We start from the raw sequence: 15435 nt of genomic DNA on the forward strand, positions 1-15435 counted from the left end.
CCCTTTTGCCAACAACAAAGCATAAGTCAGTCAGTCGGTGACAGGGACGGAAGTTTGTTTGTTTTTTTCCCACTTCGGCGTTGTGATCAAAAAATTATCAATGTTTTTTATAAATTTCTGTAGCTAATTTTAAGTACTTTGGGACAATAAATTTAGATAAATCTAACCATAAGACCACGAAAATGGTCCTTTAAAGAGGCTGTCAGGGCCTGAAAAAAAAAAAAAAAAACAGCAAGGAAAATAAACCTAACGGGATTTATGCACCCAACTCACTCTCACGCGGAGTAGGAAGAAGGAGAGTTGAGAAAGAAGGAGGTGGAAGCGGAATAGGAGGAGGAGCTAGTGGAACCATGTCGAGCGAGGAGATGCTATACGCGCAGGTATTACACAGTATATATTGATGCCCTACAAGTGCATCGTGGCAGATTGCGGCGGTGTCAGTGTCGTCTGCAAACGGTGCCAATATAAAATCGCACCCATAACGTGATTTCCCCGTCCGAACTGCTTGTGAGTGTACGGGCCATTTGCCAGTTCTTGGCCCTGATTTGTTTCCATGGCAGGTGATTAGCCATTGATGACTGCATCGCAGCACCCGAAATGTTTTAAAAATGATTCACACATGTACAATATTCGCGGGTGTCTTATCGACAGGGGAATGGGTTGTGCGATAAGCTCGATTGATAAGACACCAGGCCGCGCGACGTCTCTGATGGGGATTGGGCTTAACTCCCAGTGAAATGACACTTGTTAATAAGGCTCACTTCTTTCCTAGGGCGCCAAGATCTGGGTGCCCCATGCGGAGCTGGTGTGGGAGAGCGCCACCTTGGAGGAGAGTTACCGCAAGGGCGCTGGCTTCTTGAAGATATGCACGGAGTCCGGAAAACTGAAAGAGGTCAAGCTAAAGGCCGATGGCAGTGATCTGCCTCCACTGCGCAATCCGGCCATTCTGGTGGGACAGAACGACTTGACCACCTTGTCCTACCTGCATGAGCCGGGGGTGTTGCACAATCTGCGTGTCCGCTTCTGCGAGCGCCAGATTATCTACACCTACTGCGGCATCATTCTGGTGGCTATCAACCCATACGCGGAGATGCCCCTTTACGGGCCCAGCATCATCCGTGCGTATCGAGGACATGCTATGGGCGATCTGGAGCCGCACATCTTTGCACTGGCGGAGGAGGCTTACACGAAACTGGAGCGCGAGAACTGCAACCTGAGCATCATCGTCAGTGGGGAGTCGGGTGCCGGCAAGACCGTGTCCGCCAAATACGCCATGAGGTACTTTGCCGCTGTCGGAGGTTCCGAGTCGGAGACCCAGGTCGAGCGCAAAGTGCTAGCATCTTCGCCGATTATGGAAGCTTTTGGCAATGCCAAGACGACTCGGAACGACAACAGCTCCCGCTTCGGAAAGTTCACCAAGTTGCTGTTTCGAAACCAGATGGGTGTAATGTTTCTGCAGGGCGCCACTATGCATACCTATCTACTGGAGAAGTCCCGGGTAGTGTACCAGGCGCAGGGAGAGCGCAACTATCACATATTCTATCAGTTGTGCGCGGCGCGATCGAAGTACCCGGAATTGGTGCTGGGTAAGTCTGGAAGTTCCCTCCTATTTCAGCTTAGAAAATTAAGTAATATTGGCATTCTTTTTCAGATCATCAGGACAAGTTCCAGTTTCTAAGCATGGGCGGGGCTCCAGAAATTGAACGAGTTTCGGATGCGGAGCAGTTTAACGAAACCGTGCAGGCCATGACCGTTCTTGGCTTCTCTATTCAGCAGATCGCTGATATTGTGAAGATTCTGGCAGGAATACTCCATTTAGGAAACATTACGGTTTCCAAGAAGTTCAATGAGGGTAGTGAAGAGGAAGACACTGACTCCTGCGATATATTTGTAAGCTCACTTTCACAATACCTGTTTACATTTTTCTTATTGTATATACTTATATATACATTAACTTCATCCATCTCGCAGCATAACGACATCCACCTGCAGATCACCGGCGATCTACTGCGGGTGAGCGCTGAGGATCTGCGCCGGTGGCTTTTGATGCGTAAGATAGAGTCGGTCAATGAATATGTGCTGATACCGAATAGCATTGAGGCGGCTCAGGCGGCTCGTGACGCTCTGGCCAAGCACATTTATGCGAAACTGTTTCAGTATATAGTCGGTGTGCTGAACAAGAGCCTCAACAACGGTAGCAAGCAGTGCAGCTTCATTGGCGTCCTCGATATCTACGGCTTCGAAACGTTTGAGGTGAACTCCTTTGAACAATTTTGCATAAACTATGCGAACGAAAAGCTTCAGCAGCAGTTCAACCAGCATGTCTTCAAGCTGGAGCAGGAGGAGTACCTTAAGGAAGGAATCACTTGGACGATGATTGACTTTTACGACAATCAACCGTGTATTGATCTAATTGAATCTCGACTGGGAGTGCTGGACCTGCTCGACGAGGAGTGTCGAGTAAGAGTCATTTGATATAATATAATATATGGTTTTATATTATTTTTAAACCACGTATACCTACAGATGCCGAAGGGTTCGGACGAGAGCTGGGCTGGCAAGCTCATCGGAAAGTGCAGTAAATTTCCTCATTTCGAGAAGCCACGCTTTGGCTCAACCAGTAAGTGATTTCCGATCTTATCCATTATTATCCATTTCAATGAGAATCTGACATTTCTATTTTTGAGGCTTTTTTATCAAACATTTCTCGGACACGGTCGAGTATGACGTGAACGGATTCTTGGAAAAGAATCGTGACACAGTCTCGAAGGAGTTGACTCAAGTGCTAAGCGAGTCCAACATGTCTTTGGTCAAGCAGGTGATGACCCTTGAGGAAATTGACACATTGAGCGTGGATTCCGCTAAATCTTCAACCTTAGGAGGCCGCGTCGTCATCAGTGCTGGCCGCAAACAGGTTTGTGATCGCCCAGATTCTTCATGGACCCAAGAAATCGAATACCTTTCCAATTGTGTTCATTTGTAATTGTTGTCTTATTGCTATTTGTATTTTCCATACAATTGTCGCTTGTTCGCTCACCTCCAACTCCCTCGGATGGCCCAACAGCAAGGGAATGACACACGTCGAAGAGTTAGTTACCAACTTATTTAAATTAACTGCAATTAACACTAAACCACAAACACTTTAACAATTTTATTTAATTTTGAAATGATTGCATTTTTGATAATAGAAGATAGTAACTTAGTTCGGACCTGAAACTAAAAAAAACAACCTGTCATGACTAAATTTCCTAGTAATGCTGATATCCTCAGCAAGGATATGCAAAATAATTAGCAAACTCTTGGAAATTTTAAAATAATCAATCAAGTTAATTCATTAGGATATGCCAAATATAATCATACTCAAAAGTTTACATCTATACTCATATTCAGTAAAATGTGTTCATTATCTTCACTTTGACCATGTTAGTTCATTTTCACAGACGATCCACTAATTTATCCTTTTACTTCTTATAAGGTGGTGCCATCCAAGCAGCATAGGAAAACGGTGGGTTCGCAGTTCCAGGAGAGTCTGTCCTCGCTGATATCTACGTTACATGCTACAACACCACACTATGTGCGCTGCATTAAGGTAAAAACTGCTATTGGGACTTACGTAAAATAAGAGCACCTTATATAATGATTATTTCGTGCAGCCCAACGATGACAAAGTCGCCTTTAAATGGGAGACGGCCAAGATCATTCAGCAGTTAAGAGCTTGTGGTGTGCTAGAAACGGTGCGCATCTCCGCAGCGGGATTCCCATCGAGATGGCTTTATCCCGACTTCTATATGCGGTACCAGCTGTTGGTTTACCGCTCGAAGCTTGACAAGAACGACATGAAGTTGTCGTGCCGCAACATTGTAATTAAATGGATCCAAGACGAGGATAAGTATCGATTTGGCAACACGCAGATTTTCTTCCGCGCCGGGCAAGTGGCCTTCCTTGAACAAGTTAGGGCTAATCTGCGCAAGAAGTACATCACCATTGTGCAGTCGGTTGTGCGGCGATTCATCTACCGGCGCCAGTTCCTGCGCATTCAGTTAGTGATTAATGGTATCCAGAGGCATTCGCGCGGCTTTCTTGCCCGCCAGCGTGTCCAGAAAATGCGTGAGGCTCGGGCGGGATTGATCCTGTCGAAGTACGCCCGCGGTTGGTTGTGCCGTCGTCGTTATTTGCGCCTACGCCACTCGATTTTCGGTATACAGACCTATGCCCGCGGCATGTTGGCCCGCAGCAAGTTCCACGCAATGCGGGATCATTACCGTGCGGTTCAGATCCAGCGGTTTGTCCGTGGTGCTTTGGCACGGCGAGCTTACCAAAAGCGTCGGCGCAACATCATCATTTGTCAAGCGGCGATTCGAAGATTCTTGGCCCGTCGTAAGTTTAAACGTATGAAGGCCGAGGCCAAGACTATCTCGCACATGGAAAACAAATACATGGGTCTGGAAAACAAGATTATATCTATGCAGCAGCGGATCGATGAGCTGAACCGAGACAACAGCAATCTTAAGCACAAGACCAGCGAAATCAGTGTATTGAAGTATGAATATAAAGCTCACTTAGTTATGTTCCCAGGGTTTAATCCTGTTTATCTTGCAGAATGAAACTTGAGTTGAAGAAGACCCTGGAGGCAGAATTCAAAAATGTCAAGGCCGCCTGCCAGGACAAGGATAAGCTGATCGAAGCACTAAACAAGCAGTTGGAGGCGGAGCGGGACGAAAAAATGCAGTTGCTGGAGGAGAACGGACATGCTCAAGAGGAATGGCTGAGCCAGAAGCAGACGTGGCGCCAGGAGAACGAGGAGCTGCGCCGCCAGATAGACGAGATAATCGATATGGCAAAGAACGCAGAAGTAAGCCAGCGTAACCAGGAGGACCGAATGCTAGCCGAGATCGATAACAGGGAGCTTAATGAGGCCTACCAACGAGCGATTAAGGACAAGGAGGTGATCGAGAACGAAAACTACATGCTGAAGGAAGAGCTCAGCCGATTAACGGCTGGCAGTTTTAGTTTGCACGGTCGCAAGGCTAGCAACGCCTCCAGCCAAAACGAGGACGATGTGGGTTACGCCTCCGGAAAGAACACTCTGGATATCAATCGGCCGCCGGATTTGCTAAGCAAAAATTGTAAGAGCATTACCTATAAATTTCTTGCTTTAGAGCGTAATGTAATCCGTAAATTATTATGAACAGATTCGTACAATGACTCTACCAGTTTGGTGGTGAAGTTGCGAGCCATTCTCGAGGAGGAGAAGCAAAAGCACAAGAACTTGCAGGAGCAGTATATTAAGTTGGCCAGTCGGCATAAGCCCACCGAGGATTCCTTCCGGTAAGTATTTAGGGCCTCCATTCTACACAGACACGAGACCGCCAAGGTCGATGACCCACTATCGCAACTAAATCTTGAAAAAAACTCCATTTGTCTACATCTATGTATTATTGCCGCACACTGCTTACCACTCACATAGCGTCTCCGAGCTTGAGGTAGAGAATGAAAAACTGCGCAGCGAGTACGATCAGCTGCGAACGAGCATTAAACACGGTGTTGAGATCAACGAGCTCAATGGTAACCGCCCACGCACGTCGTGCGACCCACGATCTGCCCTACTGACATACGTCCTCTTTTCCCTCCTCCTTCCAACCTTTACTATTGCAGCCCAGCATGCTGCCTTGCAGGAAGAGGTCCGTAGGCGCCGCGAGGAATGCATCCAATTAAAGGCAGTCCTGCTGCAGCAGAGCCAGTCCATGAGATCCCTCGAGCCGGAAAGTCTACAGATGCGTGGCAACGACGTCAACGAACTAATGGAAGCCTTCCATTCCCAGAAGCTAATTAATCGGTGGGTGGATTTTGTCGACTGTTTGCCAAACGCATAATTTCCATATATTCCCTAACTTTTATAGCCAATTGGAATCTGAGCTCAAGGCCATCACTGAGGAGCACAACAGTAAACTCGTGGAGATGACACAGGATATCGAGAGATTAAACAATGAGAAGGATGAGCTGCAAAAGGTAATCTTTGAGAGCATCGACGAGTTCGAGGATGCAAATGTGGATACGCTGAGACAGAACGATCGGTATCTGCGGCGGGAACTGCAGAAGGCTGTTGCCCAGTTCCTGCTCGTTCAGGAGGAGCTCAAGCTTGCAAATGCCAAGCTTAAGGCTTATCGGCAGGATGGTGGCCAGCTGGAGCACAAGCTAGAGGAGGAGATGATCCGCAACAAGTCCAACGGAACGTCCACCGATGTAGGCGCGAATGTGACGAAACAAAAGTCTCAGAATCCGCAAGGACTTATGAAGTTCCACAGCAGCGACCTAGACAAGATCTTGAACCGCTTGTTGAGCGCCTTGACTCCACGCACAGTGGTCGGTCTCTTACCTGGTTTCCCAGCTTATCTTATCTTTATGTGTATTCGGTGAGTTCTGGATAGAGTTCGATAGTTCACTTTATTAATTTTATGGTTTTTCTATCATAGATATACCGATCTGACCAATGCCGACGATGATGTGCGCGAGTTGCTAAGCAAGTTCGTTATTCAGATTAAGAAAATGCACCGTACACCCCATCCGATCGAGAATCGTGTTATTTGGCTCGTCAATTCCATTACGTAAGTGTTCATACGCTCTTGAAATTCATAAATTAACTCATTTCCGCGACCTTTAGGCTGCTAAATCTTATGAAGCAATACGGCGATGTGGAAGAGTACGTCAAGTTCAATACTGAGAAGCAGAACCAGCAGCAGCTGAAGAACTTTAATCTGTTTGAGTACCGTCGCGTAATTCTTGATCTTATAGTAAATCTATACCAGGCGCTGATCATGCAGATTCAGGGTCTGTTGGACCCAAAAATAGTGCCAGCGATTCTCAACAACGATGAGATTCAGCGCGGGCGGCAGGCGCACGGAATGCGTAGTCGGGCTACCTCGATTGGAGCGTCCTCTTCGCCGGAGCACGGTGGTGGTCCGGCCTGGAAGCAACTGATCGGGCAGCTGGAGCACTTCTACAAACAGTTCCAGCACTTTGGCTTGGACAATTGCTATGCGGAGCAGATATTCCATCAACTGCTTTACTTTGTTTGCGCTGTGGCTCTTAATTGTCTGATGCTTAGGGGCGATATTTGCATGTGGGAGACTGGCATGATAATTCGCTATAATATCGGCTGCATTGAGGATTGGGTGCGCAGTAAAAAGATGGTATGTAACCTCTGCTTATTACAAAGTTTCCAGACTAATTCGTTTTTGATTTTTTAGTCTAACGATGTGCTGACACCATTGGCGCCTCTGAATCAGGTCTCCCAGTTGCTGCAATCCCGGAAGAGCGAGCAGGATGTTCAGACCATTTGTGATCTATGTACTTCTCTGAGCACTGCACAGGTCCTCAAAGTGATGAAGTCCTACAAACTGGATGATTATGAGAGCGAAATAACGAACGTTTTTCTGGAGAAACTCACCAAGGAACTCAACGCCCGACAAATGGTATGAGTAAAAATCACGAAGTCTACATTTTCCATTTACCGATTTTATCTTACAGCAAAAGAGCAATAGTGACGAATTCACCATCGACCAGAAGTTCATTCAGCCATTTAAGGTTGTCTTCAGGTACAGCGACATCAAGCTCGAGGATATTGATCTACCTTCGCATCTAAATCTGGATGAGTTCCTTACAAAGATTTAAACGTCGCGTGATTGCATATTGCCGGTCGAGAACTTTGCCATTTTGGATGACATGACACCGCTTAGTTTTTGTGTATTATACGAGTATAACGATTCTAGAAATTTAATTTGTTCTTATATTTAGAGAATCTATTAGATAATGAAACGATGAGTAGAGCAGTTTTGCCGAAATGTGTGTAGTTCCTGTTTAGCTTAAATAACCGTTGTGTTTCCATTCCAATAGTATCCATTCCGAGTTTCGATTGGCGAACCCGTCCCAAGATGCCAAGATTTGTTTTTTGTTGTACGAACTATTTGTAGCAAAAGTTATGGAAGGTTAAGAACCAACCTTTATGTGAAACGCAATAAATGCTTGGAGTTAGACTCCGACCATAAAGAAATCATTCCTTGCCTACACCTTGTACCTTAAATCATAAATAAATATATATACATACAATGATTGTACTTAACCAGGCTGATTTGTTGCCTTAAAAAACTTGTAAAGCCTACAGATGATAGAATAAGACTCATAGAGCTCACTTAAGCATTGATGTTGCATTTCATCTATTTATGTATTCTCATTTTTTGCGTTGCTTGTATTTTGTCCCATAGTCGGAAGACTATGCAAGCCTAAAACGCGTTAGCATTTGTTTAAAACAGATTACCTAAACATATACAAATATATATTAGAATTCAAGTACTCGTGTATGATGAACAGCAAATTTTTACAAATACAATCTCGAGTCGTTAACAGTCCACCATGACTTTTGATAACTTGTTCTTTGGCAGGTCAAGGGACGGCAGACGCTGCGTCACCATTCCGGTAGCCACCGTGGCTCCGTTCTCGCGAATTGTGAAGGCTTGGCCCGGCGTCATGACCATTTTCCTCATCAGCGTGACGCGCACCTGGCCGTGCTCACCCGGCATTAGCATAGCCTCACTTGGAACTGCAATGGTATTAATTTGCTTAATGCTTGGTGGACAATGGTAGCAAAAGTGTGTTCATAATAACACATCTTTTGATTTGCTTCAACATTGAAATTAGTAGGTTTTAACTTACTTATGTCAATTCTGGCTGGAACATTCCACGTCTGGCTGAAGAGCTGCTGGATATACTTGGAGAGCATGGGCTTGACACGACCGCCCTCGGCCCGCGATAGCAGGTACATGGAACCTTCAAAGTGGTTGGATATATCCTCGGAGCCGGTTGCGCACAGCAGCATTCCCCGTTCCACGGCGGATATCTTTATACCTCGCAGCAGTGCACCGACGTTCTCGCCAGCCTGTGCCTGGGGCACGCTCTTCCGAAATATCTGGATGTCACTGATGCTCGTCTTTAGGTTCTGGTTGAAGCCCAGCAGGTCGGCATCCGCGTTCCGTGGAATGGTGCCCCTTTTGATGGTTCCCACGACTACGGTTCCCCTTCCGGGTACCGTAAAAGCATTATCTATTGGCAGAATAAATGGGGATGCGATATCCCGCTGCGGCGTTGGTATGTAAGAGTCGCATTGCTCAAGTAGCTTTTCAATTGACGGAACTCCGAACTCCGACTTATCTTCGCGAAGGGCCAGCAATGCTGAGCCACAAATAACCGGACTATTTACGCCATCAAAGCCAAAATCACTCAACATCTCACGCATCTCAATTTCGACCAGCTCTAGAACCTCCTGGTCAACCAGATCGGCCTTGTTTATAAAGACTATGATGCGCTGGATGCCCACCTGTTTTGCCAGAAGCAGGTGTTCGCGAGTCTGGGGCATTTGGCCGTCGGTGGCGGCCACAACTAGGATGGCACCATCCATTTGAGAGGCGCCCGAGATCATGTTCTGCAGATCAGATGTTAGATCTTAAGTTTCGTTAAGTTGGTGCAACTTGTACATTTGCATTAGTTACCTTTATGTAATCTGCATGACCCGGGCAATCCGTGTGAGCGTAGGTGCGCTCTGCAGTGGAATACCCAATATGGCAAGCATTTATCGTTATACCACGCGCCTTTTCCTCGGGCGCCCGATCGATCTGGTCGTAGGACAGGAACTCCGCTAGACCCTTCTGAGACTGGATTCTAGTAATGGCGGCGGTCAGTGTCGTTTTACCATGGTCCACGTGACCAATGGTGCCAACATTACAGTGGGGCAGCTCCCGGAGTCCAGCTGCTGGCTTATTATCCGCACTGGTGGCCAGGAGACGAGTTCCTGTCCACCGACTGTGACTGGCGCCGGGGCCGATCAGTGCTTGTCTGAGCCGGCCCACTAGCCCCACTTCACATGGCCGCCACAACTTAGGAAGAAGTCCGCTCATTTCTCCTCTCCAGATCTGCAGTATTGGTGCAGAGCACGTAACACCGAGCATGTCGAGGAAAATCAAAACACAAACAGCTGTTAGCCAGTGCTGCACAGCAAAAATATAAGTGCTGATAATTTTAAAAATTTTGATTACCGAAATAACGAACTGCTTTTCCTTTTATTTCTACTTGGCGCCAGTATGTTACGAACTGCTTTTCATTTTATTTTTATTGGGAGCCAGGGTGTTATGAACTGCTTTTCATTTTATTTCTATTGGGAGCCAGTATGTTACGCGAACTGCTTTTCATTTCATGTGTGGCACAGGGAAAACTCCGCCGTGGGAAAAGCTTCAGCTAGCGGCACTGCCACAAATAAAATAAAAAGGAGATGGTAACAAAGTTAATGCCTTTGTAATTCTGAACACTGTCTTTATTAGGAATTTCCAAAATCAAATAAAAGTTAAAGAAATATTTTTTCGAATGTTTTACATACGGTTTAAGAATTACGTTTTTGTTTTTTACTTTTGCAAACTTAGAGGAAAATATTATAAAATTTATAGTTCCAATATTAAAAAATATATATAGGATTATTTATACATTAAGATGAATATTAAAAAATGGACAGTTTTTTTTGGCACTATAGTCATATTTTCTAAGTATTAACATACATATGTAAATATTTGTTATTGTTTAAAAACGTCTTAAGGCTGGGGGAATGTGTGTGTAAACAACGCTTCGCTTGTCGACAGGGAGCTCTTGATAATCTTGTGCGTGCGCCGCATGTGTACGCCCAGACTAACTCGCTCCGAGAAGCGCGTCGTGCACAGCGAGCATTGCAGAGTCTTCTCCTTGTGGATGTGGCGGTGCTTGACTAAGGCGTTGGCATTGGTGAAGGCCTTCTGACAGACCTCGCAGACCTTGTCGCGGATGTTCAGGTGCGCTTTTACGTGGTCCTTAAGGTCGCGCTTAGTGAGGAAGTCCTTGGGGCACATGTCGCACTTGAAGGCTCGGACTTTGGTGTGAACCGCAGTTACGTGGGTGGTCATTTGGATTTTTTGCTTAAAGCACTTGCCGCAGAACTCACAAACAAAGGGCTTCGCGACGTGCTTCTCGTCATGGGTGCGTTTGTGTATAGCCAGTTGATTGCCAAAGGCAAAACTTCTGCTGCAGATATCGCAGACAAAGTTCTTGTCCATGTGCACACGCTGGATGTGCTGCTGCAGGTGGCACCTTCGGTCGAAGTTCAGCTCGCAAAGCGTGCAACGAAACCAGCCTCCCTCACCCATCTTGTGATCACGGAACTGATGGGCTTGCAGGGCATGATCTGTGCTAAAGGCTTGCTCGCAAACTTCACATTTTAGCTTTTGCCGGAATGTTTTGGTGGACATAAAACTCTTGCATCGCTCAATGTACTGCTTCTCGGCCAGCGAGAGACCCACCGATTGGACGTCGGTGAGGGTTTTGATCCGTCGGGAATACCATTGGCGCATGCTCTGAATACTGTCGTACACATCGTAGTGGGTGATCAGGCCGAACGAAAACTTCGTAGTCAGGAGGTCAGTGATCTCTAAAAGCGATGATTTTCGTATATTAAGATTGCAAAAGTCCTTGTGCGCGGGATCGTACAGCTGGGGAAACTTGGAGTACAAGTCGATAAACTGAGTGGTCAGTTGATTCTCCTCTGTGAACACCAGCTGTCGTGGGTTAGGTAAGCATTATAGTTGTTTAATAAGTCGTGTTTTACTCGGACTCACCTTTATCTTGCCATCGCCGTCGTCATCATCGCTGTCCGCATCCTCCAAACTACCGCGCTCTGCAAGAAAGCTGTACTTTCCATGGTAGTACAGTGGAACCTTAGTTAATTTCTGGGTTTTCTTCTGCCGCGTAATCGCCGCATATTGCTCGTGTAGGCTTGTGATGCACTTCTTCAGCTTGTAGGCCGTTAGGTGAAGGTTGACTGTGGCCTTTAATTGCACCAGCAACTCTTCATATGCAGCTGTGCGTTTCTCCTTGTCCTTGTACGATTCATCCGCTGGATCCCAGAGGCATGTTTGCTGCTTGTACAGTTCTATAAACTGTGTGATCCGTGGACTACGTCGGTAAAACGTGGGATTGAACTGCCGGGATGCAAAACGTCTGCTTTAATTTGTTGATCTTTGTTGCTGGTGAAGTCAGTTGCTTACTTTGGATAAAGGAGCAAAATTTGTGGAGTTTTTGGTGTCGATTTCGCTGTCAACTGTCATCGAATGGGAGTCCACCTGGTCGTCCTCCTCCGGGCTGGTGCTCTCGTCGTTCTCCGAGGAAGCTGGCAGGTCAACGAACATATCTTCAGCCAGGCAATTTTCCGGCAGCTCCTCCACTATGAACACCTTTGCTGGCAATACATTCTCCTTGCATTTGGCGGACGAAATGACTCCGGAAGCAGTGAGCTCTGGCTGCGTGTTTGGATTTGCTTCCAGGTGCTCCTTGACGTGAACGATAAACTCACGCCACCTCTCCAACTCCATCTCCACGTAGCAGTCATTTTTTTGAGCACACGCAAGAACAAAGTGCCCAAAGTTGTTCCTGGCCAAAATGTTTCCGCAAACGACCATGATTTGCTTTCAAACAAATAAAATACAATGCAAAATAGAACAACAACAACGCGATATATCGATAAACACCTGCTTATAAGTGTTGGGAAATCACCCGGGGAAATCCATTGATACAAAATCTACTCAATGTTGGAAAATATTTTATAGATGATTTACAGAACTTTAGACCTTTAGTTGAAATTTAAATGTCGTTTAAACTATTATTTGGAATTATAAAATTAGTTGTGTTATATTTGTTCCGTAAATGAATTTTTGTATTCATTTTATTTTATTTAAATTTATTATTATTTGTACACTTATGGGACTTATCCAAAACATAAGTTCGTTGAATTGTATTTAGCATTATCGTATCGTTTATTGATGTGCAGCACGGATTTTGACACCAATTCCGATTCCAAAAATTTGAGTTTAAAACTAACTTATCTTTCCGTCTACTTATTTTAAAATTAAATTAAAAAGTAAGAAGCTTGTGTATAATGTTTATCATACATACATATGTTCTAGTCATATACACAAAAGCCTAACAACAATCTTATAAAGAGCGAATAAACTGAATCTAATTATCAAAAAACAAAGTAGTTTCTAAAAACTTTCCTTAAGGCATAAATTCATTCCGACCTATGACTGCGGCGATGTCTGGAAAGTGAAGAGTGGTCATAGAAAGCGGCATCACAGTACTCGCACTTTTTATCACGGATATTCAAGTGGCCTTTAATGTGGTTGGCCAGCTCGAACTTCTTGCGGAAGGTTTTGCTGCACATATTGCAGCTATAGGGTCTTATGTTCAGGTGAACCCCGTTGACGTGGTGGTCCAGGAGTAGCTTGAGCCGGAAAGTCTTGCCGCAGATGTCACATATGTGAGGTCTCTCGCCTGTGTGGATGAGTGTATGCACCTTTAAGTCGGTATCTACGGCGAAAGTCTTGTCGCAGTACTGGCATTTCAGCTTGCGTTCGAAGTGGGTGCGCAACTTGTGACGGTCCATGTCCACATGTCGGTCGAAGCGCCTCGGGCAAAACGAACAGAGGTATGGTAGTTCGCCCACCTCATGCGCCTTGACGATGTGCACCCGTAGGTTATAGTCGCCGTGGAAACGTTTTTCGCAGTAGTCACAATATAGCACCTGGCTCTCAGAGCCCTTGGCGGGCAAGAAGCTGCACATTTGCAGATACTGGACCTCTTGTTTGCTGCACTTCTGAATTAATTCCTTGGATTTGAGGCGACGCATGGCATCGTACAGCCAACGGCGCAGCTTATTGACTGCAATGTAAACGTCCGTTTCGTTGGCCTTGACCACTGGCTGAAATTCCTTTGCCATTCTTCTGTAGGCATCTGCACGCATTTCTATCGATCCAAAATCTTCCAGCGCAGGATTATAAAGCACGGGATAGTTTGCATAGGTCTCTATGAATGAGCTGGTGATCAGGTTTTCCTCTTTAAAGTTAAGCTGCAAAAAGTATTTCTGGTTAGAATAGAGTTAAATTATAGTGGGCTACTTAATACTTTAATTGCAGTCAAGTCGTTGTCCTCCTCGATTTCCCTGGGCGTTACAACAGGCGCCACACTGAGGTACTCGCACTTGGCAAAGTAACGCGCTGCAAGTCCAACCAGCTTGCCCTTTTGTTTTGTCTCCATAGCCAGTGTGTACTGCACGTGCAGTTGCTCGAGTGTTTTCTTTAATTCTTCCACGGTGAAGAGAACATTGGCTTTGCAGTCCATGCGTTCCATTATCGTCTCGTAGGCCATATTTCGAGCAGGTTCGTCTTGATAGTGTTCATCGGAGGGGTTCCATAGGCAGGGATGCTCCTTGTACGCTTGAATCAAATGCAGCACACGAGGGTTGCTCCGAATAAACGAGACTTTGAACTAAATGAAGGCGATTAGTGGGAGATTCAGTTCACGTGAAATATAATCCGTGCTAACCTTGAAAACCTGACCTGGTCTTGTTCGTCTGGGCGGTCGTCCAGGTTTCTTAGGAGGTACCAGGTCATCCTCAGACATAAAGAAGTCACTACAATCATCATCGTCTGTGTTTAAGGGTATGTGATTTTGAGACGACTCCTGCATTTGTGTGACTTCAGTTTCAGTTGGAAGCTCCGATGAGCTAACACCTGGACCGTACTCGCTAAAATTGCCTGTAGCTGCAGACCAAGCGTTAGCGTCTTCTACGTACTGAACATCCTACGAAAAACGAAACCCCCAGTTATTTGGCCACAATCTGGTAAGTGAGGCAAAGCCTTACATTGCTATCTGCTTCCATCCATTGATCCTCCCCATTGCTGGTTTCGATCACCTCGAAGAACTCGTCCGGACCATAGGCGATGGCTGGGTCCGCGGCATCAACGACACAGTATAGATCTTGGGAGTCATCTTTGGTTTCATTAATCTTAAGGTCCTCGTCATCGCAGTAGTGCGCCGTCTTCACATGGACGATGAACAGCTCCCAATCCTTTAGCTCGCTCTCTATGCTGCAGTAGAGGCATTTTAGCCGGAACAGCTCGTACTTGGAGTTGGTCATCACACTGCCGCACAGCTCCATGCTTACGTTGGACGCTCTGATCTGACTTCAGCTTGAATAATTTCCCTTTTCTGAAAAAATCTTCGTTTATTTAAGACGATAATTTTTTTGTGCGTTTGGGACAGTGTTGAGCAACTACTGAAATACTTGTCTATCGATAGGCTATCGCGAAAAGTAACGCCTTCGATATAATTTCTTGTTTTGAAATAAGATTTAAACACAATTTTATAAAGTTTGTATTTAAAAATACATTTATGTTTTAAATACTTTTTGCGGTTTCTATGAAAAAAGGCCAGAATTGCACGAATAAATCTTTGAAATAACTGTACATTTTAATTGTCGTATAAGAATGTTAAGAAATGTTAAACAATAAAACAAAAATAAGCAAATTCCTT

General features: G+C 45.4%; 4 protein-coding genes across 8 annotated transcripts; 1 reads left to right on the forward strand and 3 right to left on the reverse strand.

The window, feature by feature from the left end:
• The first annotated feature begins 18 nt into the window (after positions 1 to 18).
• LOC120458769 (unconventional myosin-Va) lies at positions 19 to 8050 on the forward strand. 4 transcript variants are annotated; one of them, XM_039646543.2, is made up of 18 exons: positions 22 to 380; positions 773 to 1586; positions 1652 to 1890; positions 1972 to 2460; positions 2527 to 2620; positions 2688 to 2914; positions 3065 to 3088; positions 3476 to 3589; positions 3654 to 4540; positions 4600 to 5126; positions 5193 to 5328; positions 5468 to 5565; positions 5656 to 5836; positions 5901 to 6413; positions 6474 to 6605; positions 6662 to 7190; positions 7248 to 7472; positions 7528 to 8050. In XM_039646543.2, the coding sequence occupies exons 1-18, from the start codon at positions 351 to 353 to the stop codon at positions 7669 to 7671; spliced, it is 5403 nt and encodes a 1800-aa protein (XP_039502477.1). In that variant the 5' UTR covers positions 22 to 350; the 3' UTR covers positions 7672 to 8050. The 4 variants fall into 4 exon arrangements, with proteins under 4 accessions (XP_039502479.1, XP_039502480.1, XP_039502477.1 ...); XM_039646544.2 differs by lacking the exon at positions 3065 to 3088; XM_039646545.2 differs by lacking the exons at positions 5468 to 5565; positions 5901 to 6413; positions 6474 to 6605; ... (1 more) ...; positions 7248 to 7472; positions 7528 to 8050 and having other exon boundaries at positions 19 to 380; positions 5656 to 5828.
• Positions 8051 to 8315: 265 nt separating this feature from the next.
• LOC120458772 (elongation factor Tu) lies at positions 8316 to 10126 on the reverse strand. Of its 2 annotated transcripts, none has more exons than XM_039646549.2 (3): positions 9543 to 10126; positions 8710 to 9475; positions 8316 to 8596 (listed from the first exon to the last, which is right to left on the reverse strand). In XM_039646549.2, exons 1-3 carry the CDS (start codon positions 9996 to 9998, stop codon positions 8397 to 8399), a joined length of 1422 nt encoding a protein of 473 aa, XP_039502483.1. In that variant the 5' UTR covers positions 9999 to 10126; the 3' UTR covers positions 8316 to 8396. The 2 variants fall into 2 exon arrangements, with proteins under 2 accessions (XP_039502483.1, XP_039502484.1); XM_039646550.1 differs by having other exon boundaries at positions 8710 to 9495; positions 9543 to 9667.
• Positions 10127 to 10534: 408 nt separating this feature from the next.
• On the reverse strand, positions 10535 to 12567 carry LOC120458771 (zinc finger protein 782). Its single transcript, XM_039646548.2, has 3 exons — positions 12114 to 12567; positions 11685 to 12047; positions 10535 to 11624 (listed from the first exon to the last, which is right to left on the reverse strand). Exons 1-3 carry the CDS (start codon positions 12522 to 12524, stop codon positions 10632 to 10634), a joined length of 1767 nt encoding a protein of 588 aa, XP_039502482.1. The 5' UTR covers positions 12525 to 12567; the 3' UTR covers positions 10535 to 10631.
• A 265-nt stretch (positions 12568 to 12832) lies between these two features.
• On the reverse strand, positions 12833 to 15167 carry LOC120458393. The gene is made up of 4 exons (XM_039646013.2): positions 14765 to 15167; positions 14446 to 14703; positions 14026 to 14388; positions 12833 to 13969 (listed from the first exon to the last, which is right to left on the reverse strand). Exons 1-4 carry the CDS (start codon positions 15059 to 15061, stop codon positions 13133 to 13135), a joined length of 1755 nt encoding a protein of 584 aa, XP_039501947.1. The 5' UTR covers positions 15062 to 15167; the 3' UTR covers positions 12833 to 13132.
• Between the last annotated feature and the right edge of the window lie 268 nt (positions 15168 to 15435).

The sequence above is a fragment of the Drosophila santomea genome, chromosome 2L, assembly GCF_016746245.2.
Source record: "Drosophila santomea strain STO CAGO 1482 chromosome 2L, Prin_Dsan_1.1, whole genome shotgun sequence".
NCBI classification, from domain to species: Eukaryota; Metazoa; Arthropoda; class Insecta; order Diptera; family Drosophilidae; genus Drosophila; species Drosophila santomea.

Coding starts and splice junctions, on each gene's coding strand:
- LOC120458769 (XM_039646543.2), top strand. CDS start 351: ATGTCGAGCGAGGAGATGCTATACGCGCAG. Junction 1,587..1,651: donor GTACCCGGAATTGGTGCTGG/GTAAGTCTGGAA, acceptor ATTCTTTTTCAG/ATCATCAGGACAAGTTCCAG. Junction 4,541..4,599: donor AGCGAAATCAGTGTATTGAA/GTATGAATATAA, acceptor TTTATCTTGCAG/AATGAAACTTGAGTTGAAGA.
- LOC120458772 (XM_039646549.2), bottom strand. CDS start 9,998: ATGCTCGGTGTTACGTGCTCTGCACCAATACTGCAGATCTGGAGAGGA. Junction 9,476..9,542: donor GTCATGCAGATTACATAAAG/GTAACTAATGCA, acceptor TCTGATCTGCAG/AACATGATCTCGGGCGCCTC. Junction 8,597..8,709: donor TCCAGCCAGAATTGACATAA/GTAAGTTAAAAC, acceptor ATACCATTGCAG/TTCCAAGTGAGGCTATGCTA.
- LOC120458771 (XM_039646548.2), bottom strand. CDS start 12,524: ATGGTCGTTTGCGGAAACATTTTGGCCAGGAACAACTTTGGGCACTTT. Junction 12,048..12,113: donor ATTTTGCTCCTTTATCCAAA/GTAAGCAACTGA, acceptor GCATCCCGGCAG/TTCAATCCCACGTTTTACCG. Junction 11,625..11,684: donor ACGGCGATGGCAAGATAAAG/GTGAGTCCGAGT, acceptor AACCCACGACAG/CTGGTGTTCACAGAGGAGAA.
- LOC120458393 (XM_039646013.2), bottom strand. CDS start 15,061: ATGGAGCTGTGCGGCAGTGTGATGACCAACTCCAAGTACGAGCTGTTC. Junction 14,389..14,445: donor GACCAGGTCAGGTTTTCAAG/GTTAGCACGGAT, acceptor GCCTTCATTTAG/TTCAAAGTCTCGTTTATTCG. Junction 13,970..14,025: donor ACGACTTGACTGCAATTAAA/GTATTAAGTAGC, acceptor TACTTTTTGCAG/CTTAACTTTAAAGAGGAAAA.